The 26,978-nt window shown below is 62.5% G+C and overlaps 1 protein-coding gene across 4 annotated transcripts; it reads right to left on the bottom strand.

The window, feature by feature from the left end:
- FAH (fumarylacetoacetate hydrolase) lies at positions 1 to 26,956 on the bottom strand. 4 transcript variants are annotated; one of them, XM_042987901.1, is made up of 14 exons: positions 26,766 to 26,956; positions 24,037 to 24,147; positions 23,060 to 23,181; positions 22,553 to 22,602; positions 19,865 to 19,955; positions 18,134 to 18,231; positions 17,986 to 18,038; positions 15,658 to 15,757; positions 14,853 to 14,983; positions 13,308 to 13,383; positions 11,299 to 11,345; positions 7,908 to 8,009; positions 7,649 to 7,766; positions 1 to 399 (listed from the first exon to the last, which is right to left on the bottom strand). In XM_042987901.1, exons 1-14 carry the CDS (start codon positions 26,844 to 26,846, stop codon positions 386 to 388), a joined length of 1,194 nt encoding a protein of 397 aa, XP_042843835.1. In that variant the 5' UTR covers positions 26,847 to 26,956; the 3' UTR covers positions 1 to 385. The 4 variants fall into 4 exon arrangements, with proteins under 4 accessions (XP_042843835.1, XP_042843833.1, XP_042843832.1 ...); XM_042987899.1 differs by lacking the exon at positions 1 to 399 and adding an exon at positions 428 to 919; XM_042987898.1 differs by lacking the exon at positions 1 to 399 and adding an exon at positions 5,095 to 5,298.
- Between the last annotated feature and the right edge of the window lie 22 nt (positions 26,957 to 26,978).

Here is a 26,978-nt window from a genome sequence, read left to right as displayed (position 1 = left end):
ATATGAAGCGTTAACATTCTTCAGTTACAATTTACGTCGTGCCTTTCATTTTACTGGAAAGTTTCAATATTATCAAAGAACACTAACGCAGAAAACGCGCAGAGGATAACTTTAGTTTTGCAATTTTTAACCTTAAGGGTTTGGGTGAAAACATTTGCCTTTTGTACGTTCTCAGTACAAGTCGGTTTACTTTTTTAATCACGGAGATTCGTCTGTCAATGAAGCCCACGTTGTGCGAAAAGCCTGGCTATGACAAAATAGTGATTCCAAGGAAGTGAAGGCAATAAACCTTAAAACTTTCTTGGAGAACGTTTGGGAAACAAGTCACGTATCTGTAGGTCTTCAGGGGTGATCCGAAACGGCCAACACTGTTCAGGTACAGCGATCAAACTGTTGTGTCTGATGCAAAGAAAAGACTGGTGGTCAGCAGAGGGGAGGGGGTGGGGTGAGACAGGGGATCGCGACGACCGGGTGGCGTATGGGATTCGAATCCCTGTACCGTACGTCCGAATGCAACAGGTCACTGGGTATTAATTAATTAAACTTCAGTTGAAAAAAAAGGAAGATAAATTAGTTTGCTATGTTGCCCCTTTTCAACCCTCAAACGCCGTAGATAGCTTTGAAATTTTGTCTCGTCCTTATCAAAGCATGTCGGGGTAGGAGAAGAGAATGTGTTTTATTTCAACATCGAGCTTGAGCTTTGAAACGTCGAGGCAGAAGGGAGCCTCCGCGGGTCCCTGGCTTCAGGGGGTGGATCTGTGAATACAACAGAATCCCGTCGCTCGTGGTCTCCCGGGATCCATTCATCTGTTCGGCAAATGTAGGCGAAGTGCCTGCCACGTGCTGGCGGGTCAGTGCTAGGTGCTGGAGAACCTTCCAGCAGCAACAGCCAACAACTCTGCCCTCGGGAGCCCCACATCTAGAGAAGGAAGACGTGGCTCGGATCGTCACAGACAGCAGCGGTCTGTTGATCTCTGGGGTCAAGTCCTCGGTGGCCGCAGACATGTTCCGTCCCCATCCCCCCGTCCCCCCAGGAAAGGACCCACTGCCCAGCCTCTGGGTGTGCTCTCGGCACAGCGTTATTAGTCTGTGCGACCACGAAAAACAAACACATTGCCAGGAAGCCTCCACTCTGCCCTCTCCCGTTCGTCAGGGGCATCTGGGAGTCCTTTCTGCCTCTCCCTCCGGTGGGGGGGGGGGGCACTGCCGAGGGGAGGGACAGAGAGGGACACATACAGGACACAGATGCACACTTTGGAAGGCAATCCCCCCATGGGAATTTTTCCTGAGGTCGTTAGAAAGTATATGCCCCCCGGGGCGCCTGGAGGGGCTCAGTCGGATGAGCCAGGTCGTGATCTCAACGTCCACCCAGGTCACGATCTCACGGTTCGTGGGTTCGAGCCTGTGCTGACAGCGTGGAGCCCGCTTGGGATTCTCTTTCTCCCTCTCTCTCTCTGCCCCTCCCCCATTTGTTCTCTCTCAAAATAAGTAAATAAACCTGAAAAAAAAATTTTAATATGCCTCCAAATTAAAGAAAGAAAGAAAATGAAAATAGAACCTCTTTTGAGATCCATTCTGCGCGAGGGACTGTTGCGGGAGTTTTTACCACGATACCTGGGACCGGCTGTCCCGCCGCTTTGTCCCCGCACAAAACGAGCCGCTGGCAAAAGTTTATTAGAACAGATGAGACTTGAAGAGTGGTAGGAAAGCCGTGTGTAGACGGGGGACAGTCGGGAGTGAACGCCTGAGGACTCTAGGCGGGGGTCCTCGCCGCAGAAGGTCCTGGTCTCGCCTCCCCTCTCCCCTCCCCCTCGCGCCTTCCCAGGTCCCACCCTTACTGGGGGCACAACTCTAGGCGCTGGGTGCTCCGCTCCGCTGGGTGAGGGGTGCTCTGAGGCCACACTGAGGCCTTCGGTCACATTCCTGGGGGAAACCTGAGGGGGTAGGTAAGGTCTGGCACATTGTTAAGAGAAACCTTCTCCCGAGGGGGGCGGCTGTGGCCGGGCACTCCCAGCATTGTTCCAGAACGGGTGTTCCCCCCCACCAGGGACCTCAGGCCCTAATCCTCCTCTCTCGGCCTATTTTGTCTTATCTTTTCCAGTTGTAGAATCTTGGGAGAAGCAATCCTCACTATACTTAAAGCCCTAAAGCTCCCTTGTCCCCAAGGAGAGGACAGCCGGAGGCCAGCCTCACCCGGCCCGCTCTAGCTGTGCAGCAGCACTCAAAGCTGGACCAGTGTCAGGGAGAGGGTGCAGGGCAGGGGCGGGGGGCGCTGGAGGCAAAGGGGCTCTCCTCCCTCCCCGCCCTGCGCAGGAGCGACAGGGGCTCCACCGGGCCCAGGGCAGTGGGGTGCCCCCGAGTCCAGCCGGCACCCCCAGCGTGACCATCCCGCCAGAAACCCCTCTGGCCTTGGCCCTCCTGCTCAGGGCGCGTCTCAAACGGATTCTACCCTGGGTCGCAGAACTCGTGGCTCCTCCGTGTACCCTCGCCAGGGGCCGCGAGGGACAGGAAGCAGGAACGAAAGAGGCGGAACCGGGAGCGGTTTGCCTCGGGGCGCAAAGACCACTGGTTCCCTTGTCCCCTGGGCTGCCCGGGGCACTTCCGGACCCAGGAGAGCAGCCAGGCCCAAGGAGCAGTCCTTGCTGGACGGGGTCCCGGATGGACCCGTGTTGAGACCCGCCGCTCTGGCTGCACGGATCCCGGCCGGCCCCACCGGCCCCGCGTCTAGGCTCCCTGATGCTCCGGTCCCCGCAGATTTCCACGGCACCGCCTGCCCCCGGGGGCACTTCAGGCGAGGCGCGAGACCCGTGCGACTTCAACGAGACCCGTGTGACTTCAACGGCTGGGATCAGCATTCTCTGGCGCCAGCGGGGCCAAACGGACCGATAATGATTCAAACGACTTCCGTCCGCCAGCCGGAGACCTCCGGGAGCCCCGCCGTGCGCACCAGCTGTTCTGCTATGTAGACGCGAGGCCTTCAAGGAAAAGACGGTCGCGCGTGCAGACTGGAGCCAGGAGACGGAACGAAAGGAGCGATCTCAAAACCCAGCTGGAGAGCGGGGATCTCGGGGGAGCGACAGACACGGACGTGGTCCTGGGGCACCGGCCCCCAGGAGCGGAGCAAACCCCCCAGGAAGGGGCTGGCCTTCCAAACTCAGAGGGTATTTGGATCAGTCTTGTCTGGAGGGTAGGGGTCTGGGTGGTCTGCGGCCGTCTGCGCTGCACAGGACCTTCCGCCGAAACCGGCCGAGACTGGAGACCGTGGCCAGAGTCGCCTGGGCAAGAGCAGGTCAGCCTCAGAGCGCGAAGCCTCTGCCCAGCCTGCGGGCTGCAGGCTACTGGCGCCCCCCCCTGCCCCCCGCTATCCCTGCTCCCCTCCTTCTTTAGCAACTGAACCCTGGCTTGAACTGGAGAAACCATGAACGCAGCTAAAAGGGGACATCCCCAGACTTCCCTGCGGTGAGGTATGGTCTTGTCACCAGGTTCCCGCCAACGGTGTGGTGCTGCGCGCCCGGGACGGCCGCGTGAGCGACACAGCTCAGCCGGAAGGGGGGCCGCTTCCATCCCCCGCCCCCCCGCCCCAGCCTCCACCTCTTCCTCTTCTTTTTCTGTGCACCTGGAACTCGGGCGTGCTGGCTGGAGCTCCAGCAGCCTGTGGCACCGTGAGGTGGTTTCACCGTAAGGATGAAAAACACGTGTGGGGGCGAGCAACGTGGGCCCTCGGTGTCGCTGTGGCGTTGCCTTCCGAACGCCACGGTTCCGGGCCCTGGAATGTTCCCGGAAATGAGAAGCATGCTTCATCCCCGGGGCCTCTGACTGGAGCATTCCCTCTCCAGACCTCCGACCGGCTTGCTCCCTCACTGCCTCCGGCCATCTGGCAGAAGAGCACTTAGAACCCAAGACACTAAGGCCTTCTCTGAGCCCCTGTTTATAGCATCCGTGCCCCCCAGTGCTCCAGAGGACTTACACTCTCCTGCACACTGGGGGTCTTCTCCTTGCCCCTTCACTTATTGTCTGCCCCCCACTGGAATGTGAACATCACAAGAGCAGAGGTTTGGGCTATTCTGTGCTGTGTCTTATGTGCCCAGAACGGTGCTTGACACAGAGAAGACACTTGATGAAGACAGAATGAATGAATGAATGAATGAATGAATGAATGAATGGCATGATCTGACAGACAGGCTCTGGCATGAGGTCCGTCCGGCTCAAGAAAAGTCACCGTGGGCTCGAGGAACCAGGCTGGGGCTGGGGCTGCGTGTTTGTCATGGGCAGGGCGGAGCACATGGGGCGGGGCTCCCTCTCCGGATCCTTGTGGGTCTTGTGGGCCAACGAGGGAAGGAAAGCTAGCCCCCTGGCCCCTTTTCTGCCCTGGCATCTGTTCAGTTCAGGTGTGTGTGCCCACAACTTGGGGGCTCTGCCCAAGGTTCGCCATGTGCTGAGACAGCCACGGAGCCCGTGAACCAAGTCCGCTCCTCACGTGCCCCCGTGAGGCAGCCCCCCAAGAGATACTGGATGTGTGGGGTGCTATGATGATTTTACGTGTCCACTTGGCCGGGCCATGGTACCCGCAGGTTTGGGCCCATGTTAGTCTAGAGGCTGCTGTGGAGGCATGTTTTAGATGAGGTGAACATTTAAGCGGGTGGACTTTGAGTAAACCAGACCACCTTCCATCATAATGTGGGTGGGCCTCATCTCATCAGGTGAAGGCCTTAGGAGAAAAAGGCCTGCTCTCCCCAGAAGAAGAGGGAATTCTGCAGCAGACCACCTTCGAGCTCACACTGTAGCTGTTCCCTGGGCCTCCAGCCTCCGGCCCACCCTGCAGAGTCTGGACTTGCCGGCCTGCACAATCACGAGTAATTCCTTAAAATGCATTTCTCTACATACATCACATCCTACCGTCTCCGTTTCTCGGAGGACTCTAATGCAGGTGCCGCTGTTTCCACACCAGCGAGCGCGGGGAGGGCCGGGGTGTCTCATAGGAACGGTGACCGATGAGCCTCGCTGGTCAACCGCGGAGACCGTGAGGTGGGACACACCCTGACTTGTGGGTCCAATCAAGGGCACGAGTGGAGGTCACACGGGACGGCACGGGGCTTCGAGCGTGGACACCGAGCACGACGGCTTTATTTACCACTGAACAAGGAGCCAGGCCCGCGGCCGCGGACGGCGGGGATCCCCGGGCAGGGGCGGTGAGCTCACGTCCGGGATGCGCAGAGCCTCACGCGGGCAGGAGAGCGGGCAGCACTTTCCCGGCACACTGGCCAAAGCCGACGCGGTACCCGTCCCCCTGGCAGTGCCCTGGGGCGGAGGAGGACAGGGTCAGGCACGCAGCTGGGCCCTCGGCAGCACGACAAACACGACGGGCAACGAAGAGCGACCCTCCCGGAGCTGAGCCGAGCCGCGGGGGCGCGGACACGGAACGGTAGGTGCACCTGCCGCCAGGGACCCTCCAGAGCACTGGACCCGCGGCTTTCCTGACGGGTGCGCTCCGCCCGAGTGCGTTTGGGGTCAAACCGCACATCTGCTGATGGAGTGCCTGGCCGCTCCGTGGCCAGGGGCCCCCCAGAACCCAGCTTCCTCATCTGCGAAGCAGATCGCGGGACGGTACCCACGGCGGGGGCTGCCACGGGCTGCCACGCCTGACACACGGGACCCGCGAACGCCCAGCGGGTGCCAGCTGCTGTGGCGGTTGCGAGCGAGGGACGGGGGCCGCACGCTCGGCCTCTGAGCGCGGCCCCTCTCTCGGGGTCGTGAGGGTTAGACGGACTATCTGGGTGAGGCCCCCGGCGCGATGCTCCGTAGGTGGGAGCTCCGGGCCCTCGATGCCCCGAAACAACGGCGAGGGTCTGCTCAGCGGAAGGGCCTGTGCGGACCGGACTCAGCAGGGAGGACACGGGAGCAGAGAGGAGGGGGCATCTGGGCTGGGATCTGATGGGTGGATAGGAGTTCACCGGGACACTGAGGGAACGGGAGGCACCCAGGCCCGGGCGGGAGACGAGTGTGGTGCACTTGTTCCGGGAAGCTGCCGGGGGAGGGGGCGGGGGGCTGAGAGCCCCGACGAGCCGTGTTCTGAGGCCACTGAGGGGACACGGACCAGCTTCCAGCCGGACAGTGACACGTTACCGCTGTGTCTTGAAGGGAGCCCAGCGTGGCTCTGGAGGACATGGACGGACACACAGACGCGTTGGCGTGAGGCCTCGGGCCCCAGGGCCCCGAGACTGGGCCGCACCCCCGGGACCCCGGGCCGCGTGGAGGCCAGAGGAGCTGAAGAGGGCCGCGCCAGGCGGTGGTGACCGTGACCCCCTGCCGGGGTTGGCCTGTGACCCTGGCTCACACAAAGACACCACCAGATCCCCCCCCCCCGCCCGCTGCAGACGGGCCCCAAATCAGGGGCCCCACCTGCTACCTGACGGGGAGAGGGGACGAGACGCCGGCAGCCAGGGGAGAGCATGGAAGCAGCATTTGTAGAGGGCCCTCCTCCCGGCGGGGACGCTGCCCTCTGCCCCCGACTCGACACGGGTGCTCCATTCGTCACCGGGGCCCCGCCACCCCCACTAACGCACCACCTGCTACCCGAACAAGGGTCCACGACGAGCCATCCTGGGGCGTGAGGCTGGCCGCTCCCTCCCCATTTACTGTTGGCACAGCAGGTGGCCAAGATGGGGTTCTCTCTACCCCAGCGCGAGTGACATCCGGGGCCAGATGTCACTCGCTATGAAGGGCTGTCCGGTGTAGGACGCTCAGCGGCATCCCCGGCCACCACCCAGGGACAACTAAGACGGTGACTGTCCCCTGAGGGGCGAAGCTGGCCCGGTTGAGCCCACCGGTCTGGGGGAGGGCAGGAGCCGCACCCAGACGAGCGGGGACCCCAGGGTCTTCCCGAGCCCCCAGGTGCCGCTGCTGGGTCCAGAGGAAAGCTAGGCACAGGTGCATCCACGCAGGGATGGAGGGACCCGAGAGGTCAGGGCGCATCACTGAGCCCTGGACAGGGGGGAAAGCCAGCGCCCCCACCTCCAACTGTGGACACAGAAGGTGACAGCGTAACTCCTTCTCTGGAACCCGGGTCCCGGCACGCCGACCTCACCGGCCCTTCCCTGGAAACCACCTTCGGGCTACTCCCCACCCCACCCCACCCACAGAATGGGAAGCTGCCCCCTGCCCAGCACGCTGCACCTGCCAGCCCGCCCAGGCACACAGCCTCACCCTGCAGAGGAGCAAGCCCGGGGACACAGGAGCAGCCCCAGGCAGTGAGCTGGACCTGACACCAGGGGTGTCTCTGCCACTGGAGCTTCAGGGGGTCCCACCCATCTCACACCCTGAACCGAAGCAGAGGAAATGACCCAGGGAAGCGAGGGGGGGGGGCGGCTTGCACCATGCAGAGGTGAGGGTGGTGACCTTCCCATCCCAGGGCAGTCACCGCATTCCAGAGCGTCCCCCCTGTGGAGACTGCGGTTTAAAGTCCTGGGTAGCCAAGGCCAAGGCCGATGGAGGCGGGAGGTCGGAACACGCAGACGCGGGCCCGGGGACGCCAGAGTGGGGACGAGGGAGGACAGATGGCTCTTCGGCCGGCCTGGAGCGCCACACGCTCACAACGGGGCACGCGGACAAGAGAAGTCGGACGGAGCCCGCGAGGCCTGGCCGCCCTCACCTGTTATGATGACTTCATCCCCGTCCAGCAGAAACTTCCTGGTCTGTCCGTTCCCCAGGTCGACAGCCTTCGTTCCCCTCCAGGACAACTCCAACAAGGAGCCAAAGCTTTCGGGCTCCTTCACAACAGGAAAGGGAAGACAGCCTCGCATGTGGTGAGCGTGTCGGCTGCAGAGTGGACGCCTAACAGAGCCTACGAGCCCCTGCCTCGTGGGACCGCCCGGCCACAGGGGCAGGCCCGAAGGTCCTCGGAGACTCACCGGCCCGCTGATGGTTCCAGAAGCCAAGAGGTCCCCCGGCCGAAGGTTGCAGCCATTGACAGAGTGGTGGGTCAGCTGCTGGAGCATCGTCCAGTACATGTACTGAGGGTGGGGACACAGGGGGACAGGAAAGGTGGCTCACCCCAGCCTCCGGCCGGTAGCCCACAGCCACTCAAGGCAGACAGCCTCCCTAGGTGTTCTCCCGGTGCCCCGAATGGCTGGCAGCAGCATAAGCTGTCCTCCCGGAGCCACCCAGGCCCCCCCACCCCAGCTGAGCCACCCAGGTTTCCCCCCCACCCCAGCCGAGCCACCCAGGTTTCCCCCCCCACCCCAGCCGAGCCACCCAGGTTTCCCCCCCCACCCCAGCCGAGCCACCCAGGTTGCCCCCCCACCCCAGCCGAGCCACCCAGGGTCCCCCACCCCAGCCGAGCCACCCAGGCTGCCCCCCCACCCCAGCCGAGCCACCCAGGTTGCCCCCCCCACCCCAGCCGAGCCACCCAGGTTTGTCACCCACCCCAGCCGAGCCACCCAGGTTTCCCCCCCCACCCCAGCCGAACCACCCAGGTTTCCCCCCCCACCCCAGCCGAGCCACCCAGGTTGCCCCCCCACCCCAGCCGAGCCACCCAGGTTGCCCCCCCACCCCAGCCGAGCCACCCAGGGTCCCCCACCCCAGCCGAGCCACCCAGGTTGCCCCCCCCCCACCCCAGCCGAGCCACCCAGGTTGCCGTCCCCCACCCCAGCCGAGCCACCCAGGTTTCCCCCCCACCCCAGCCGAGCCACCCAGGTTTCCCCCCCCACCCCAGCCGAGCCACCCAGGTTTCCCCCCCCACCCCAGCCGAGCCACCCAGGTTGCCCCCCCACCCCAGCCGAGCCACCCAGGGTCCCCCACCCCAGCCGAGCCACCCAGGTTGCCCCCCCCACCCCAGCCGAGCCACCCAGGTTGCCCCCCCCCACCCGAGCCGAGCCACCCACGTTGCCCCCCCCACCCGAGCCGAGCCACCCAGGTTGCCCCCCCCCACCCCAGCCGAGCCACCCAGGTTGCCCCCCCCACCCCAGCCGAGCCACCCAGGTTGCCCCCCCCCACCCCAGCCGAGCCACCCAGGTTGCCCCCCCCCACCCCAGCCGAGCCACCCAGGTTGCCCCCCCCCCACCCCAGCCGAGCCACCCAGGGTCCCCCCACCCCAGCCGAGCCACCCAGGTTTCCCCCCCACCCCAGCTGAGCCACCCAGGTTTCCCCCCCACCCCAGCTGAGCCACCCAGGTTTCCCCCCCACCCCAGCTGAGCCACCCAGGGCCCCTCCACCCCAGCTGAGCACTGGCTACAGCTTTGGCTCCTCTGCTCCTTCACACGTCCCCAAGAAGGCAGACCTTCCCCCCACTCACACCCTCAGTCTGCAACCTGCTCATCTGTCCTCAATTACACGCTGCCCTGCAAATACCCCTGAGTCCTGAGTTGGCAGGGTTTAGGACCTCATCACAGCAGAGGCTTCTCGTGAGCAGGCCTTGCTTGCACTGCCCCCCACCTCCCCGCCCCCCTGGGCCCCGAAGCAGACATGGGCAATGGAGCAGAATGATTCGAACAGGATGTCAGGGAGAGCCCGGGAACAAAGGAGCACCGGGGTGGGGGGGCTCCGCTGGGGACGGGGGGGGACGGGGGGAACCACGTGGCCACCAAGGTGCTCAGACGCAGTGCAAGTCCACAGCTTCTCAGACCTGACACTCCTGGCGAAGGAAAACTTAGAAGTGGGCTCGAACCCAGGAGTCCCCCCAAGAAGGCCCCCTGATCTTTTCTCAGCCTAAGGCGCCCATGACAATGTCCAATTCAAAAGGACACTAGAGCAGACGGGAATACGTTGATTCAGATGTGCAAGTGTTCAGCAAACACCAGAAAAGGTGCCCAGCCACACTACCCATCAGGGAGATGCAAACTGACCCCTGCACCCTCACTGACTACAGGAAAAGGCACACGGCAGTGCCTGTCGGCCAGCGGGGAGCGGCCGAGCAGCCGAAATGCTTACCTGCTGCTAGCGTGAGCAGGGACTGGCACAAGCGCTCTGGGGAACTGTCTCGAAGAGCTTCTAGGCTGAGTGTACAGATACACGTGCTCTGTGACCCAGGAAGTGTATTTCTGGATACACACCCAACTGAAAAGTGCCCGTGTGTGCACCAAGAGATGTGGCCTAGAATGTTCACCGTAGCTCTGTACTAGCCCCGAACAGAAACAACCCACACGTCCCGCGAACCAGAATGTTCTAGAATGTTCGCACTAGCTCTGTCCTGGCCCCGAACGGAAACAACCCACACGTCCTGCGGACCAGAATGTTCTAGAATGTTCGCACTAGCTCTGTCCTGGCCCTGAACGGAAACAACCCACATGTCCTGCGGATCAGAATGTTCTAGAATGTTCGCAGTAGCTCTGTCCTGGCCCTGAACGGAAACAACCCACACGTCCCGCGGATCAGAATGTTCTAGAATGTTCACCGTAGCTCTGTACTAGACCCGAACAGAAACCACCCACACGTCCCACGAACCAGAATGTTCTAGAATGTTCGCAGTAGCTCTGTACTGGCCCCGAACGGAAACAACCCACACGTCCCGTGGACCAGAATGCTCTAGAATGTTCGCAGTAGCTCTGTACTGGCCCCGAAAGAAAACAACCCACACGTCCCGTGGACCAGAATGTTCTAGAATGTTCACAGTAGCTCTGTACTGGCCCCGAACGGAAACAACCCACACGTCTGTCAAGAGTAGAACATTTTACGAAATGAGATAACGAACCACCACTTAAACAACCAGACACCTGCCACGTTAGAGAAGCCTGAGAGAGGAGAACACACATTGTATGATTCCGTTTCTATAAAAAACAGACCAACTTGACGTACGGCAACAGAAGTCAGAAGAGAGATCACCCTGGTGGGGGTAGGGGGGTGGCGACGATGTGACAGGAGGGGACAGCAGGGGGCAGCTGAGACGCTGCCATTCCGGTCTGGGTGCAGGCGCACGGGGATGCTGACTTGGTGAAGCTAACTGAGCTGTGCACTTAGAGTCTGCATTTTCCTCCCTGTGTGTTGGGCTTCAATTAGAAGTTTACTTGAAAAGAAGAAAAAAAAAGTGACTTGGATCCATCCGCCCCCGGCAGGACCGAAGAAGCCAGAGGCTAGACCCTCGAGGGAACATCTGCCGTCCCCCGAGAACATCACTGGTCACATCTATGCAGGCATCTGGTGGGGGGTGGTCTCTGCGGCCTCTTTAGAAACAGGCCCACGCACTGTGCCACGACCGCATCCCAGGACGGACGCAATCCTCCTGTTCCTGCCGGCAGGACGGCCCTCTTTCCCGAAGGTCCAGGAAGCAGCACCCCCGCCCCACCCCCCCCCGGTTTCAAGGCTTACCTTAAAGTTGGACCTGCATATGGTGGCTGCCTGGCTCATTCCTTCTCCTGTTGGAAACAAGTAGCACTGACGGAGGGCCCTCGCTCCATTAATTGGGGGGGGGGGGGAATGTGTAACTGGGAGGGGGGCATTTGTAAGGTAGATTGTTCTGTGGCCTACGCCTGCCATTGTTGGCCACGATTTCACCACGGAGCCGGGGAACCAGTGAACTGGCGGCCATCAGAGCCGAGACACCTGCACAGATGCCATCAGCCGGAGGCGGTGCACGTGTTGAAACCTGTGTGCCACGCCCCCTGGGGCCCTGTGGACAGCGGGGCCGTCTGTCCCCGGAGGACTCCTCCAGGGACGGGCAGGGTGCTGCTCGACGACCTACTTCTCCAGCAGTTATTAAACACCTCCTATCTCTCTCTGTCTCAAAAATAAATAAACATTAAAAAAAAATTAAAAAAAAAAAAAAAAAAAAAAAAAAAAAAAACACCTCCTGCACGCAAGGCGCCGGGCTTTGCTGCTCGGTTCCTCGACGGGGTTTGCAACGAGAAGCTCTTTACTCCGTCCGAGGCCCGGGCCCTGGCTTCCCGCCCGCGGCTACACACAGCAGGTCAGGGCCCCCACGCCCGCTCCCGCCCACACGCGTCCCGCAGATCCCGACAGGGACCCTCACGACGGCACCTTCGGGACCGCAGGGGGGAGGGGGCCTGGGAAACCGTCCCTGTGCTCAGTCCTCCCCTTCTAGGTCTTTCTACATCTCCCGACACCGCCTTCTTGATAACCCCGTCCCCTCCCCCAACCGGCTCTCCCCTGGATATTTCTGGACAGATGAAGGGAAGACAGAAACGGGCCCCAGAGAGGGTCCGTGGGTAGGAGACTAGCCCGGGACCGACAGCCCTGGGTTTTCCTCTCAGCCTTGCCATCAGCCCCTAAGTGCCTTTCCTCTCTGAGCCTCAGTTTCCTCTCTGAGCCTCAGTTTCCCAAAGTCTACCACGGAAGAGCGGGACTGGCTGGTGCGGTTTTGCAGTGGATGCTACGGCAGCCGCGAGCCCTTCCTACAACTCCTCCCTCTGGGGAGCGTCCTGCTCCTGTGGGTGACAGTGCCGTCCCTCCTGCAGGACACAGCCTGCTGCCGGGAAGCACCTCTATCAGGGCTGACGCTGGAGCTGGCCGGACAGCAGGGCCCGGCGCGCGTACATAGGTTTAGAGGAGGAGAGCGATCCAGGAAGGGCGCGGCCAGGGGTCTGTGTCGGTCCCTGGGCAAACCCTCCCCTTGGGGGCCTCCAAGGTCCCCCATCAGGAATGGAGGTGACACCGGCCTCTTCCTCGGTACCGGCTCTGTTCTAAACCTTTGCACGACGCCACGTCCTTTACCCTCGCGACCACGCGGTCCAGTCAATGCCATCACTGTCCCATTTTACGGATGACAGACTGAGGCCCAGACGGGTTCAGCCCCTTGCCCAGAGTCCTGCAGCTAAGCGGTGTGGAGTGGACCCCATCACGGTCTGCAGGGCCAGGCTCTTCACACTAATGCTCTACTGGCCTTCGGAGCTGAGCCGTAGAGCCACCGGGGGTTGTGGGCCGTGGTCCCCGGGCTGTCCGCAAGGCTCTCGGGGCTGACCCGGGGTAGGGTGCAGGGGACAGGGTGTGTGGCCTCAGGGAGCAGAGCTGGGCTTCCCGACAGGCACGAGGGAGGGGTCACCAGTGGTGTGTGAGTGGAGGCTGGGGCGACCCTGGCTGGGGTCGGGGGGCGGTGCTGGAGAGGGGATTCAGACAGCGGAGGCAGGTCCCAGACCCCGTGCTTTCTGGCCCTAACAGTCGAGAGCTCAGCAATACGTCACCAACGTCCTATGGGCCCAGTGTGGCATGCTTTGCGTGCGAGGTGTCCCTTCCCCCTTTCCTTTGCAAGACCCCCATGGGGCTCTAAGGCTGCAGTGGGAGACACCCTCTCACCAGCCACCCTCTGCCCCCCAGGAGTCCAGGAGCCCACCTGGACACAGTCTCTGAGCGCACGACAGTACCTTTCAGGGTGACAGACAGGTTGATGTCGAACGTGTAGGGCCGGTCGTGGCGGAGATACGGCAGGGGCTTGGGGTCCTGTGAGGGCAGAGCAGAGCACAGAGGGCTGCTGGTTGAGGGGCCGCGCTGGCCCAGGCGGGGCCCCCAGCAGACCAGCTCCCCAGGCACAAGGGGTCTGACGTAGGACTGTCCCTGGACGGCAGGGACACTGGTGGTCACATGTGCCGGGCTCTGGGAAACGCAGCCGAGGGGGGGAACATCCGCAGGTCAAAGGTGCAGGGGTCAGATCAGGGATGCCCCAGAAAGCCAGGGAGTGGAGCAGGGGGTGGGGGTGTGTGCGGGGGCCAGAGATGGGGAACAAGACAAGGCCAGCGGGGGAGGCTGGGGCAGCAGCGGCCGAGAGGGGCGCCCCGTCGGTGCAGGACGCCGGTGGAGGCCGCCGAGGGCCAGGCCACGAGTCTGCACATCAGCCCAGCACGGTGTTTTCCTGAAGTGCGACACACGAGATAATCTGGGATGATTTTAATGGTATGTGTTTTTTTTTTATGATGAGCTTGGTGGCTGGTGACACCAGTAGGACATAGAGAAAAAAACAAAAATCTAAAACAAAAACACTACCCCTGTCTTGTCTAAATACATTTGAGTTTAAAAAGGGGAGCTGCTTTACAGGAAAACATCCAAGAAACAGCAGGCGGGAGTAGCCAGAGTTATGAAGACCCTGCAAAGGTGTTTGCGCAGGGGGAGCCCGAGATCTCACGTGACTGGCAGGCACGGGAGGGGTGTGGCCTGGCGGGCAGTCAGGGGGTCCCGCCAGGGAAGGGGGCAGGCATCAGGGGCTCACCCAGGTGGGGAGAGCCAGTCTCAGAGAGGAAAAATGACAGATGGGGCGAATCCCCATCGCGAGGAATCTGCTCACGGGGAAGACCCCAAGCTTGCTTTTAGCACAGCAGACCCCCACAGTGAGCGTGGGGGGTGGGGGGTGGGGGACCGGGTGGGTGCGAGAGCCCCAGCAGGGGGAGGCCGGGGGTCAGTGATGGGGGAACGGCAAAGGGCCGTGTGCATCTGAGCATCGCAGGCCTTGGGGAGACATGGGAGTCGGTGGGGGGAGAGCCCTGGGTAAGAGTAGGGGCCGCTGGAGAGGTCACAGGGCGTTCCTGCGGGCTGCTGGCGGAGGTGGGGTGGGGGCCTGCGAAGTGAGCCCCCTGTTGCCGGGCTCCAGGCTGCATCCCATCAGGGGGGCTCCAGGGGGCGCCGTCCCACAGAACAGAACTCTGCGACCCGGGGAGTTGTGCGAGGTGGTGGCCCCGGCCAGGACCCCTTCTTCTGCCAGCTGGCCGGTCCCCCCGCCCCAGAGGATTCTGAAGGCCACACAAGAACTGTGTGGGGCGCAGGGAAAGCACAGGCAGAAGGAGCGGTGCCCGGTCTGCCTGAGGTCACACGTGGGCAGGCTGGGGGCACAGAGCTTCCCTCCGGGTCTCGATGCCAGGTGCGCCCGTGGCCTCGGGTGGAGGGGCCTGGCTCTGGAGCCACTGCAGAGATGAGCTCACCTGCTCCGGGTTGGGCACGGCAAAGGGCAGGAGGGCGTCCATGGGCACCACCCACGGAGAGATGGTCGTGCCGAAACTCTTCCCCAGGAACGGCCCAAGGGGGACGTACTCCCACTTCTGGATGTCTCGAGCTGTGAGAGAAGGGCCGAGCCGGGCTCACAGAGGCTGCCGGGGCCTCACGGTGAGCTTCCCTCCTCCGCGGTGCACGGGCCCCAGCCAGGCTGCCCACGGCCGGGGACAGCAGCATTCGGTGCCCAGGTCACTGTGCCGAGTCACAGCAAGAGGCAGGCTGACCCAAGGGCAGGTGGACCGTCCCCCCACCCCGAAGGGGCTAGAAACTCGTCATCCACGTGGGAGGCAGATGCTTCTGGGGTCTCTGGCACACAGCCCAGGGGCTGAGAGCGGCTGGATGCTGGGCTGCTTCGGTTCAAAATCTCAGCCCGACCTCCTCGCCCGCGGCACGGGAATAACCGTGTCACCAGCACCCTGCAGGGATTCGGCACGGGGCCCGGCCCATAAGTGCTCACAAGGGTTAGCCAAGAGGTCAGCCTTGTTCCTACTGAACTCACAAGAAAACGATCAGAGGGGGGAGGTACCTGCCCAAGGGCTCAGAGCTGAAAAGTCTGCGTGGAACCCAGGCCACACCCCCCCCCCCCCCCCCCCGCCCCCGACCTGCACCGGACCCGGGAACCATCAGGCCCGGTGACCGCCTCCCTGACATCTAGTCTTCACCCAGGGCGGAGTGCTCCCCAGAGCAGAGTGCTCGCAGGGGGCCCGGCCTCGGGACGCCCACCCCCGTGATTACCGCTCCAGTCGTTCATGAGGACCATCCCGAAAATGTGCTCGTGGGCCCTGGAGATGGGGATCGGCTCTCCCAAGCTGTTCCCGGGGCCTACGAAGAAAGCCTGCCAAGAAAGAAGGCGGTTAGCATCGGCCCCCTGCTGCCCCTCACTTGCCTGGAGGCAAAGGTCAGGTATTTCCACAAACCCACCGGTGCTGGAACAGAGACAGAGGCCTCCGGGCCCACCCTGCCCCGCCCCTCCCTCAGCACCCCTGCACACACCCCACGTGCTGCGATCTGACAGCTGTGTGAGGCTGCGGAAGAGACACTTCTGGGTGGGCACTCATGTCAAGAAAAGCCCAAAACCTGCCTCCATAATGCAGCCAAGGAGAGAGCCAGATGGGGTTCCCCCACCCATGCCCCCCCCCACCAGAGAACAGCATCACCAAGAACGTGTGCAGGAACCAGCTGGATACCGAGACGGGGGAACAGCCGTCAAAAGCACACGGAATCAGCTACGCCATTCGTAAAACCTGAGCCACGGCTTTATTTGTTCTGTGTGTCTAAACGTTGCAAAGTCTTTTATCAAGATTTAGGAAAAAAAAAAAAACAAAAAAAACCAAGGGCACCAATTTGTATAGAATCTGATCCCCATCGAGTGGAGGAAATCTGTGCCCCCCCCCCACCCCCGACCGTCTTTCCACACACTGGTTCCTTTCCTCTCGTCCGCCTGGGGTCTACCCCCACACGGGGCCCATCTGCCTGCAGGGGGCCCTGTGCCGGTGCCTCAGGCCGGCAGACCCCCTCTTGGGGTCCACGTAGCGCCCCCTTGCAGGAGGCAGAGGGCTGGCTGGGAAGGCCTTGCTGGGACTGGGGGCTCTTTGCAAGCAGACACACATTCCTTCCTCTGGACGGAACCCCAAGAAATTGCAGAGCAGGACTAGAGAGATGGGGGGCTCCAGCCTGCCCCCACCTTACCAGGGGGCCCCCAACCCTTTCTCCTCCACCTGCCATGAGGAGACACTCAGCCCTCCCAGAGGCCTCACCTAAAACCACCATGGGGAGCCCCCGCCATCTGCCCGTGCACCCCCATCACGGGGGGGGGTGGGGGTGGGGGGAAGGGGGGCGGGGCCTGGCTCCACGACCCGCTGGCCTAACACATTGCCCTGCAGCCAGAGTCCTCCTCCAGCCTGGCATCTCCTGCCTGTCCCCTCACCTCGGGGACTTCCGAGTTCCTCATCCCTGTCAAACGCACAGCCCTGCAGCGCGAGGGAACCCGGAGTCAATGTCCGTGTCCTGGGGGTGATGCTGTGGGATGGCCACGCGGGGGACAGCGGGTGCAGGGGGCCGGGGTCTCCCTGTATAACGGCTCACAACCGCACGTCACTCTACAATTACCTCAAGATAAAGAGTTTAAGGTAAAAAAAAACGTGCAGCCCTGAAGTCACCCCAGTTCTGAGATCACACGGGCCCGGGCACAACCTCAGGGGAGCTGAGAGGTGTAGTTGATTCCTGCTACGCATAGGGTTTATATTCTTTTTGTATTAATTTCTGTTTTAGATTTGTTTATTTATTGAGAGAGAGAGAGAGAGAGAGAGAAAGCAGGGGAGAGGCAGAGAGGGGGAGAGAGCATCCCAAGCAGGCCCCACACAGTCAGCACAGGGCCCGCTGCGGGGCTCGATCTCCCCACCCGAGAGATCACGACCTGGGCCGAAGCCGAGTCTGATGCTCGGCGGCCTGAGCCTCCAGGTGCCCCGTGCAGTGATCACACCCGCGAAGTCCACACTCACACTGCGTGAGCAGGTGCAGACCCACCGCTCCCGTGGAAAATGCCGGGCCTCCGGTCGCACTCACAGCAACCGGTCCGTATCTCACCTCGCCTTGCGTGTGTTTCTGTGTGAGGTCACCCCGTCGAACGTCTCCCGCTGACTCACTAACACGAGCGCTGAGCGCCCGCACATGCTGTCTCTGTGCTCACTGACGCGAGCACTGCACCCGAGGGGGGTTTTAAACAGCGAAAGCACCCCAAAAAAGCACAAAGATGCAAAACAGCGTGGCCTTACGTGGTGAGAACGCCACCCGCATACAGCAGGAGCTGAGCAGAAGGCAGAGCGTGGCCCCGTCCAGCCCCCGCAGGGAACACACCATGGGGCCTCGAACTCCTTCCCGCTCCGCGTGGGTCCCAAGTGACCCCCGCGGGCCCCGCGAGTACTGGTCTGGAAGTTACCGGTTCGCTTTTAGAAAGTAGGAGAGTTCGCAGACACAGAGCTTGTGGAGGGTGGAGGGCCCTCCCCGGGAGCACTCCCGCCCCAACGCCGGGCACAGGCCGCGCCCGGGAAGCACCCCGCTCACCATCTCCAGCTCCATATCCAGGAGCTTGCAGGGGCCAAAGACGGGGGGCTTAGCTGCAAGACACCAGAAGAGAGGGGCTGTTGTACGTGCTGGGCCACGGGACCCGCCGTGTGGGGACACAGAGCGGGGACCCGTGAGGGTCACTTACCGTCGTCGGGTCTCATCTGCCCCGTGGGCCTTCGGATCGGCGTGCCTGATACCACGACGGAGGAAGCACGGCCGTGGTAACCCACTGGCAAGTGCAGCCTGCGGAAGACGGCGGAAGGAGGTTACCGCGACACGCGGTCAAGGACACTTCTACAGTTTGCAAGCTAAAAACAAAAAGCAGTCGAAACCCGCGGGGCGCCTGGGTGGCGCAGTGGGTTCGGCATCTGACGCCTGGTTTCGGCTCAGGTCACGATCTCACGGTTCCTGAGTCCAGGCCGCGCAATGGGCTCTGTGCTGACAGCAGGGAGCCTGCTTGGGATTCTCTCTCTCTCCCTCTCCCTCTGCCCTCCCCTGCTCACTCTCGGTCTCAGAATAAATAAGCTTAAAAAACAAACAAAACTCAAAAGGAACTAAGTGTCCGTACCACGAACACCGCTCAGCATTAACATGGGAGGAAACAGGGCTCCCGGGGGCTCAGTCGGTTAAGCGTCCAACTCTTGATTTCAGCTCAAGCCCGGGTCCCAGGGTCATGGGATCAAGCCCCACATCGGGCTCCACTCTGAGTGTGGAGCCTACTTACCGTTCTCTCCCTCTGTCTCTCTCTCTCTGCCCCTCTCTGCTCTCACACGCATGCACACTCTCCAAAATAAAAATTTTATAAAAACAATACACGTGTTTGGCTTTATAAAAATGTCGAAGTGCCGTACTGACAAAGCACAGGAGAAAGACGCCACGTCGGGAGAAAACACAGCGCACGACACGGCGAAGGGCTAATTTCTATTAAACGTGAAACATTCTTCCAAATTAATGAAGGAGCAGTGACCGCCCGGAAAAGCCGGCGGGGGGAGTGCAGGAATGTCTGTGAAAGACTATGGAAGACAGAGCAGCGTGCTGCCCCGAGAGAAGGGGGTCAGGGCTGGGGCCTGGGCCGATCACAAGACGTACGCGCATCCTGTGTAACGAAGGACACGCACATGCGGCAACAGGAGGCCCGGGGCCCCCTCGCGCCACACTTCGACAGGCCCGTCCGCTCTCCCCTGCCGCGGCAGTGGCCCGCGGCTCCCGCCGGAGTCTCCCCTCCCTGCGCACCTGCAGTCCCAGACTCACCGCCTTGCTCCGCGACCCTGGCCTTGCTGCTTAACCTCTCTGGGTCGTTAACCTGCTGTCTCTTTCCTTCTTCCTTCCTCACCTTGATTCTGACACACATTGCCCTCCCTGCCTGCTGACCCAGGGTGCGTGCCTGCCACTGTGTCTTCAGTCACCGCCACCTCCGGAGGACAGCACAGAACAAAGGGGCAAGGATCTCAGCTCTGGGTTCCCCGTGGGGCGTGGCCTTGACCTGGGGGGTTGGAGCCCCGCTGGTCCCCTCAGGGCTTCTCCGAGCCCGCGCTCCCTCCCGTGCCCTCGGGCTGGCCGTCAGAGCCTCGGGGATCCCGCGAGCACCTGTGTGACTCTCGCCGTGGGCCGACCACACGAGAGACACTCCCACGCGGCGGGGTCCCGGGTGCAGAGGCCAGGCCTCGAGTGTGCCCACAGAACCAGCACTGGCCAAGAAGCACGGAAGGACCTCACACACTGGGGGACAGAACTCCCACCTGTGCTCCCCACACCAAGGGGCCTGGGGCACTGACTTCTGATCCACAGGCGCGGCGGGGCCCCCCCGTCTCTCCGCCCCGAGAGGGGCTCGTTAGCTCCGGGGAGAACGCGCTTCTCGCACTCGGGCCCGACGTACCAGTTTGGCATGAGCGCGTTCTCGCCGCCCCGGAACATGATCCCCACGTTGGTGGCGTGCTGGCGGGAGGAGTAGAAGTCCGTGTAGTCACCTGCAGGGGAGACACAGTGGGCACCCGTGGTGGCCAGATGCCCGGGACAGGGAGGGGCCTCTCCCGCCTCCCCGCCCCGTGGGTGCTCCCCAGCAGCTCAGTCAGGGCACATCCAAGCCTCATCCACAATTTGTTTCCAGAACTGCCCTCGGAGAAACAAATAAGGAACAAGGAGCCAAGACCGTCGGGCGCAGACAACGGACACCCCTCCGGTGAAGGGGGACAGACTTCCAGTGTCACCGCCCCCAGCCCAGGACTCCGCTCACCGGCCTTCGCTTGACCTGGGCCTGCTGCTTGCACAGCCTCTCCCCTCCCCTGGTCTGTGTCCGAATCCCGGCAACATTTTGAGGCCCCTCCCCCCACTCTCCCCTGGGGGATCACTCCCTCCTCTGGAGGAAGAAGAGGAGGAGGAAGAATGAGGCCGAAGAGAAGGAGGAGCACAGGGAAGGGAGGAGGGAGGAGATGGCGATGGAGGAGGAAGGGGAGGTGGGGGAGGGGGAAGGGAGATGACGGGGGAGGGGGAGGGAGGAGGAGGGAGGAGGGGGAGGGAGGAGGGGGAGGGAGGAGGGGGAGGGAGGAGGGGGAGGGAAGAGGGGGAGGAGGGGGAGGGAGGAGGGGGAGGGAGGAGGGGGAGGGAGGAGGGGGAGGGAAGAGGGGGAGGAGGGGGAGGGAGGAGGGGGAGGGAGGAGGGGGAGGGAGGAGGGGGAGGGAGGAGGGGGAGGGAAGAGGGGGAGGAGGGGGAGGGAGGAGGGGGAGGGAGGAGGGGGAGGGAGGAGGGGGAGGGAAGAGGGGGAGGGAGGAGGGAGGAGGGGGAGGGAGGAGGGGGAGGGAGGAGGGGGAGGGAGGAGGGGGAGGAGGGGGAGGGAAGAGGGGGAGGGAGGAGGGGGAGGGAAGAGGGGGAGGGAGGAGGGGGAGGGAGGAGGGGGAGGGAGGAGGGGGAGGGAAGAGGGGGAGGGAGGAGGGGGAGGGAGGAGGGAGAGGGAGGGGAGGAGGCGGAGGGGGAAGGGTGATGAGGGAGAGGAGGAGATAGGAGAGGGAAGTAGGAGGGGGAGGAAGGAGGAGGGGAGGGAGAAGGAGGAGGGGAGGAGGAGGGGAGAGGGGAGGAGGAAATCGCGTCTGCATTTACTTTAGAATACAGCGTTGCATTTTGCAGTAAGACCCCACCTCCCTGGGAGGAGCCCAGCGCAGAGCCCACACCACCAATTAAAAACACTAATTTTATAGTCTCTGCCTCTTGTGTGTTTGTTTTCAGCACGTCTGCGTAAGTCTGTATCACGATCACTTAAAAGGGGCTGGAAAGGGAGGTGTCAGCCGGGTCGTGACGGGGGGGCCCCCCCAGAGGCTCCTGCAGCGAGTTTCGGGGGCCACGCGGTTCTCAACTGGACAGTTACAAATCGCTGGGATGCCGGGGGTGCCTGGGGGCTCGGTCGGTTGAGCGTCCGACTCTGGCTCGGGTCGTGATCTCGCGGTTCGTGAGTTCAAGCCCCGCGTCGGGCTCTGTGCCGACGGCTTGGAGCCTGGAGCGGCTTCGGATTCTGTGTCTCCCTCTCTCTCTCTCTGCCCCTCCCCCACTTGTGCTGTTTCTCTATGTCTCTCAAAAAATGACTAAGTGTAAAAATAAATAAATAAACAAGCAAACAAACACCAGGGCAAGCACAGCAGAAACAGGGGGAGGAAATGCCGGTCGCAGTGCACACACAGGGCTTGCGTGCGGTGCGACTGCATCCCCACGGAACCTGTAGGAAAGACTGGAGACGGACGGACTGCAGACTGGACGGAGGGGGAGGGGGCTGCGCCAGGGCACACGTGGACTGAACCCTCCAGACCGCGACCTTACGGGGCCGGGGTGGGGGGGGGGGGTGTGTACCCTGTGTGTGCATCATGCCTCTGATAAGCTGCTCAGAGCAAGAGCCCAGGGAAAGGATAGAGCAGCGGCAGGAAGGAGGTGGGACCCGGTCCCAGAGCCGTGGCTGAGCAGGTGGGGGGGGGTTCTCCCCACACGTGGACTCTGACCTGAGCTCTGTGCCCTGCACACTTCAGCTGTTTTGAACCCTCGACCCCCCGGGGGAGGGGGTGAGTCCCGACCCACTGTGCGTCTGTCTTTTGGAAGGACGTTCTCCACCAGGAAGGCTTCCGGAGGCCACAGAAACAATCGAGGCAGACGCGGTGTTCCGGAAGCCTCCGGGCACACAGATGCCCAGGCAATCCCGGCAGGCCGGCCGCCCGGGGCTGGGAGGCGAGGGTGGAGACCTCCCTGTGATTCAGCTGAGAGAGTCTGCCCCACTCCTGCTGTCTGATTGAAACTGGGGCGCTCTGCGGCCACACTCCCTGCCAGGGGCTCAAACTGGCGCGCTCCAGGGCCCTGGACTCACAGGTGAGGTGGGATCACTTTCCACAGCCTCAGGGACGGACGGGGTGATGTGCCGGGGAGGGAGCCTGTGGGCAACTGTAAAGGCCACCAGCCGGCGCCCACCCAGCCAGGGCTCCGGCCTCCATCCCGGCCTGCGTGACCCCTCCCCCACCACGCAGCAGCGGCCAGGGCACCAGCCAGCCACCGTGGGCCACAGAGCTGTTCTGGGTGCAGGGACCCCACTCACCTATGGCGGCTGGCAGGTGCATCGCAGCAGAAGCCTGGGCCGTGAACGCCCTGCAGTATAGAACCGGGGGCCCAGGGCCAGGTAAGCACAGAGGGGGTCCCTGCTCTGGCTGCCCAAACCAGCCCTGGAACCCTGCTCACAGTCTCCAGCGAGCAACCCCCAGGCTGGCCCGGGGCCACGCTGGGCAGGCCATCCGCTCCAAAGCCAAGGGGCCTCCTCACGGCTCCCATTTTCCCCTCCATAAAACGGGCTAAATTACCCCTTCTCTGGAAGGCAGACAGACAAGGCCACGGAAGGTGCTGAGGGGGGATGGCTGAGTGAGGGAGGGGGCAGCTCCCGAGCTGGCCAGGACCCTCTAGTCCAGACACAGGGGTCATCCCGGTCGGCCCAGAGCCCTGCCACCCTGACCCGCAGCCCAGGCAGGGGCTGGGGGAGGCTGCCTCAGAACGGCCCCGCCCGCCACACCGTCCCCTCCTCCCCACCCGCCAGTGTCCGAGTGTCCCTCACCGTCTCCGAAGGTCCGTGTCGTCTCGGAGCCTGGCACAGCTGGTGGACAGCAGATTCCGCAAGGACTCTCTCGCCTCCCTCCAGGCGGCCTGGCCGAGGCCCATGAAGCTATTGAGAGCCGGCTATGCCAGAGCAGAGAGAGGAGGTCACACGGGGACAGCGGGGCCCACGGCCACCTCCAGCATCCTCAGGCCCGGGGCCTTGTTCTCAGCTCTGCCAGCGGCCCTTCCAGCCGGGGCGAGCGTCACCTCCCCCGACGGGGCGTCATGCCCCCGCGGGTTTGCACACGGGCCACAAAGCCTGGGAGCTGCTATCTGGGGGGGCTGCCCGGTCAGGACCGCCTGTGGGAACAGTCCACACGGACCCTCCACCCGCGTCCTGAGGGGGTTTCTCAGCCAGGGAGGCACCGTGCAACCTAAGGGCTGGGATGCCGTAGCCAGGTGACGAGGGAGAATCGTGCCTCACGCAGAGGAGACCCCCACTCATCTAATGGGGATCCGGTTCCATGCACTGGGCCGTCGTGAGGACTGGACGGGGGCTGTGGGCGGAGCACACGCTCAACACACACCATCCTCCTTCCTGACCCAGAACGGGGGGTGCACATCAGGGCCCGGACCGCCTACAGGGACGTAAAGTCACGTCCATCCCACGGGTACGTGCACTCCGGGGGCCGCACAGAAGGCGTCTGTCCATTCCAGCCGTCCGTTCCTCCCTGGCGACGTCTCCAGACCCACAGGGTCAGCACCTGCCGCGGACAGGCAGAGGCTCACACGGTTACCGGGAGCCCCAGCCCAGAGACGCCTGCGACAGGCCCAGCGCCGCGGACCCAGCACTCTGCACCAAGGTGCTGACCAGAGCCGTCCCTGGAGCCTCCGAAGGCACGATGTCTTCCCCGAAACGGAAGGGAAAGAGATTCTCCTGGTGGCGTTTTCACAAATGCCCTGAGATCCCGGACAAGCCGTGTCCCAGCGTCCTACCTGATCAAAGACATCCTGGTGTTTGGAGAGGACAGGCCCGGTGAAGAGGTGCTTAATGACGCTGAGGTCCAGGATCTGGTCGCCAATGGCCACGCCGATCCTCGGTCTCGGCTGGGAGGGAGACAGCATGGTCAGCGCCGGGGAAAGCCTCGGCCAGACACGCTGCTTTACCCGAAAAATCTGTCCAGTTAAGAGCCCGTGGGTCCCCCTCCGGATGGGACGGAGGACTGGATCCTAGCACGGCACCCAACCCCCTCCGTGTCCCAGGGGACTGAGGTTGCCCCGAGATCTCTGCCCAGGCAGCATCTGGAATCCTCTCTCCTTACAGGACAAGGAAAGCATCCTGTTCACTGAATGGGACATAAATCAAACACCCTGGGAGTGGGGAAGGAGCAGGCGGCCTAGTCCAAGTCCCTCATCGCGACCAAGTCTCCAGCTAAGTTCCTCAGGCACTGGGTAAATGCCTCTGGTGAGGAGGACTCACCACCTCACCCGGCAGCTGGGTTATCCCCCAGGATTAACCTCAACCTGCCCTCGGGGATCTTCGTTGCGCAGCAGAGCAGAGAGCGCCCCGTGCGCAGGGCTGAGGCCCAGGGGCTTGGATGACGAGCCCCGTTATGGCTCAGACAGGGATTCATTCAGGCGAAAACATTTATGAAGCCTCTCCTCCACACCAGCAGGACACTAAGGCTGTCAAAGCATGGGGGACAGAGGTGGGACTGGTGCCAGCTGTCCAGAAGCAAAGGCGGCATAGGGATCAGTGACATAATAGGTGTGGCTGGAGGGCAGCAGGGGGCTCCTCGGGTGAGACAGAAGAAACAATACGTGCTAAGGTCCTGAGGCAGAAAAATGCTCTTAGAATGTTCCAGAGACCAAAAAGTAGCCGGTGTGGCTGGAGAGAGCAGAGGCACAGCCGGACTGCAGGGACTTGAACAACCTGGCCATCGGCTCCGGACTACTTGGGTGCCCACATCCCAGAAGCCACCATCCCTGTCTTCACAGAGAGAGCCTGTTCCGTTTCACCAATCCACAAGCACCTTGCCATGGGAGGTGTCTGGTGTGCCTTTGATGCCCAACCCCCAGCTCAGCATCTGGCCCGGAGTTGGGGTTCTGAAGCATTTACCGAATATAAGAACAAACAAAACATGACTACATTAATTCGCTGCTCTTCGGCCCGAATCTCGAAGAGCTGGACGCTGGCGTGTGCCTTGGCAATCACGCCAGCCTGGCGAGGCCGGCACGACGCCTGGAATGTGCAACGTGGGCACAGGTGGCTTCAGACCGGGCCTGTTCGCACTCGAACGCCCTGAACCTTCTAGAATGCCAGGGGGCCATGGGAAGGGGCTCTGTCTCCCGGGCCTCCTTAGGGGCTGTCCCTGCACATTCTAATGTGCCAGCAGCAAGGGCCTGGGGTTCAAGGGACATGAATGCTAGAGCCCTCCGGGAAGGCAAGTCAAAGCACCTGTCCTGCCTCTGGCAAGTGTCTCTAACTGTTCTGTACTCCCAGGAAAGGCAAGGGCGCATGCGGAGGGCAAAGTGTCAGCGCTGTGCGGAGAGCAGAGCGTGGCTGGCTAACACGGGTCAAGGTTTAACCTGCCTCACCGTATTCGGGTCCCTCCAGGGGACCAAGTGTTAACTTTGTGTTCTTGCGACATTTAGTCAGGCCTGGCCCTTGTGAAACCACACTGGCTCTTGAGGACCGGCCTGCTGCAGGCAGGGCCATAGGAGGGCGGCCCCTGGGCCCCTGGGGGTCAAAGATCAGCTGTGGGGGAAGGGGCGGACCGCCAGCGGCTGCATTTTGCAATTATTTCTTGAACACTGGTGGGGGCAAGCAGACTCGGGGGTCTACGGTTTACAGAGCGAATCAGGAGCTGACCTTTAAGGTTGGGAGCGGAAATGTGAGCCACAAATACCATGAATAAATCCAAGGGAACCTGCTTTCCCCCACCAGGGACCTTAAATATTTGCTGATGAACACCCAGTTTTCAAAGATTTCTTTCTGCCGGTCAGACTACACTTACTAAGCAAAAGCTCCTGTCTCCAAAAGTCTTCTTCTGACCAGCCGGGGAATGCCGGCGAGGCCACCCCACAGCCCAAATACTTCCAGCTGGAGGCAAAGTCCCCCAACATCCCAGATCCCAAAGGCCGCGGGCCAGCTCACCCTCTAGCGCCCGGTTCACCTGCGGGGGGAGCTAGGGCCCTAACGCGGTGCCCTGGGGGCAGGAAACAAACTCCAGGAACTCTGGAGGAAGCAGGATGACCCCTGGGTAACAACAATCGAACTTGATCTGCCCGCCTGGGAACGACAGCCGTATGTTCTGTTTCAATTCGCATTTAATCCTCACACAAATCTGCAGAAACCGCGGCCGCCAGGTCCAACAACGCGCACATCTAGAAAGTGGGGTTCGGACCCACATACCCTCGGCACCGCTGCTCCTCAAGAGACAGCCCAAAAGCCTCCCCCCCCCCCGCCCCCGCCCCGCCTCTATCTCACTTCTCCTTCACCAGTGACCCGGAAGCCTCCGCGGGGCGCGCTCAGCAGGGGAACCGCGGGCCCCAGTGACCCCGGGGAGGGGGGGGGCTCCGCGGAGCGCGTCCGGAAGAGGACGACTGGCCGGCGTCCCGCCTGGTCGGCGCTCCCGTCCACTGGTTGCGGGGGGTTGGGGCGCGGGTCTCAGCGGAGTAGGCACCCTCCGGCCCCCGCCCGGAAGCCAAGTGCAGCAGCTCACGTTGTCTGGGGTGGAAAAGACGCCGTAGGGCAGGTTTTGGATGGGGAAGTCAGAATCCTCGGCCACAGGGACGAAGGACATGCTGGCCAGCAGGGAGCAAGGCGGCGAGCTGCACTCGGCTGGGTCCGGCCGGATCGCGCCCCTCGTGGCTCAGCGCCAGACCCCAGGGCTCCGTCCCTGGCTCCGCCCCCGCGGCCCCACCCCTGGCTCCAC

This window comes from Panthera tigris, chromosome B3, assembly GCF_018350195.1.
Source record: "Panthera tigris isolate Pti1 chromosome B3, P.tigris_Pti1_mat1.1, whole genome shotgun sequence".
Classification (NCBI taxonomy): domain Eukaryota; kingdom Metazoa; phylum Chordata; class Mammalia; order Carnivora; family Felidae; genus Panthera; species Panthera tigris.
The sequence above is the reverse complement of the archived record's forward strand: the minus strand, read 5'-3'. Positions and strand labels throughout refer to the sequence as shown.

Bases quoted from the DNA above. Each gene is read 5' to 3' on its own strand.
- FAH (XM_042987898.1), bottom strand. From the start codon at position 26,846: ATGTCCTTCGTCCCTGTGGCCGAGGATTCTGACTTCCCCATCCAAAAC. The intron at 11,346-13,307 runs GTACTGTCGTGC...TGTTTCCAACAG, and splicing joins CCTGTCTGTCACCCTGAAAG to GAGAAGGAATGAGCCAGGCA. The intron at 5,299-7,648 runs GTGAGGGCGGCC...CCTCCGCCCCAG, and splicing joins GGATGAAGTCATCATAACAG to GGCACTGCCAGGGGGACGGG.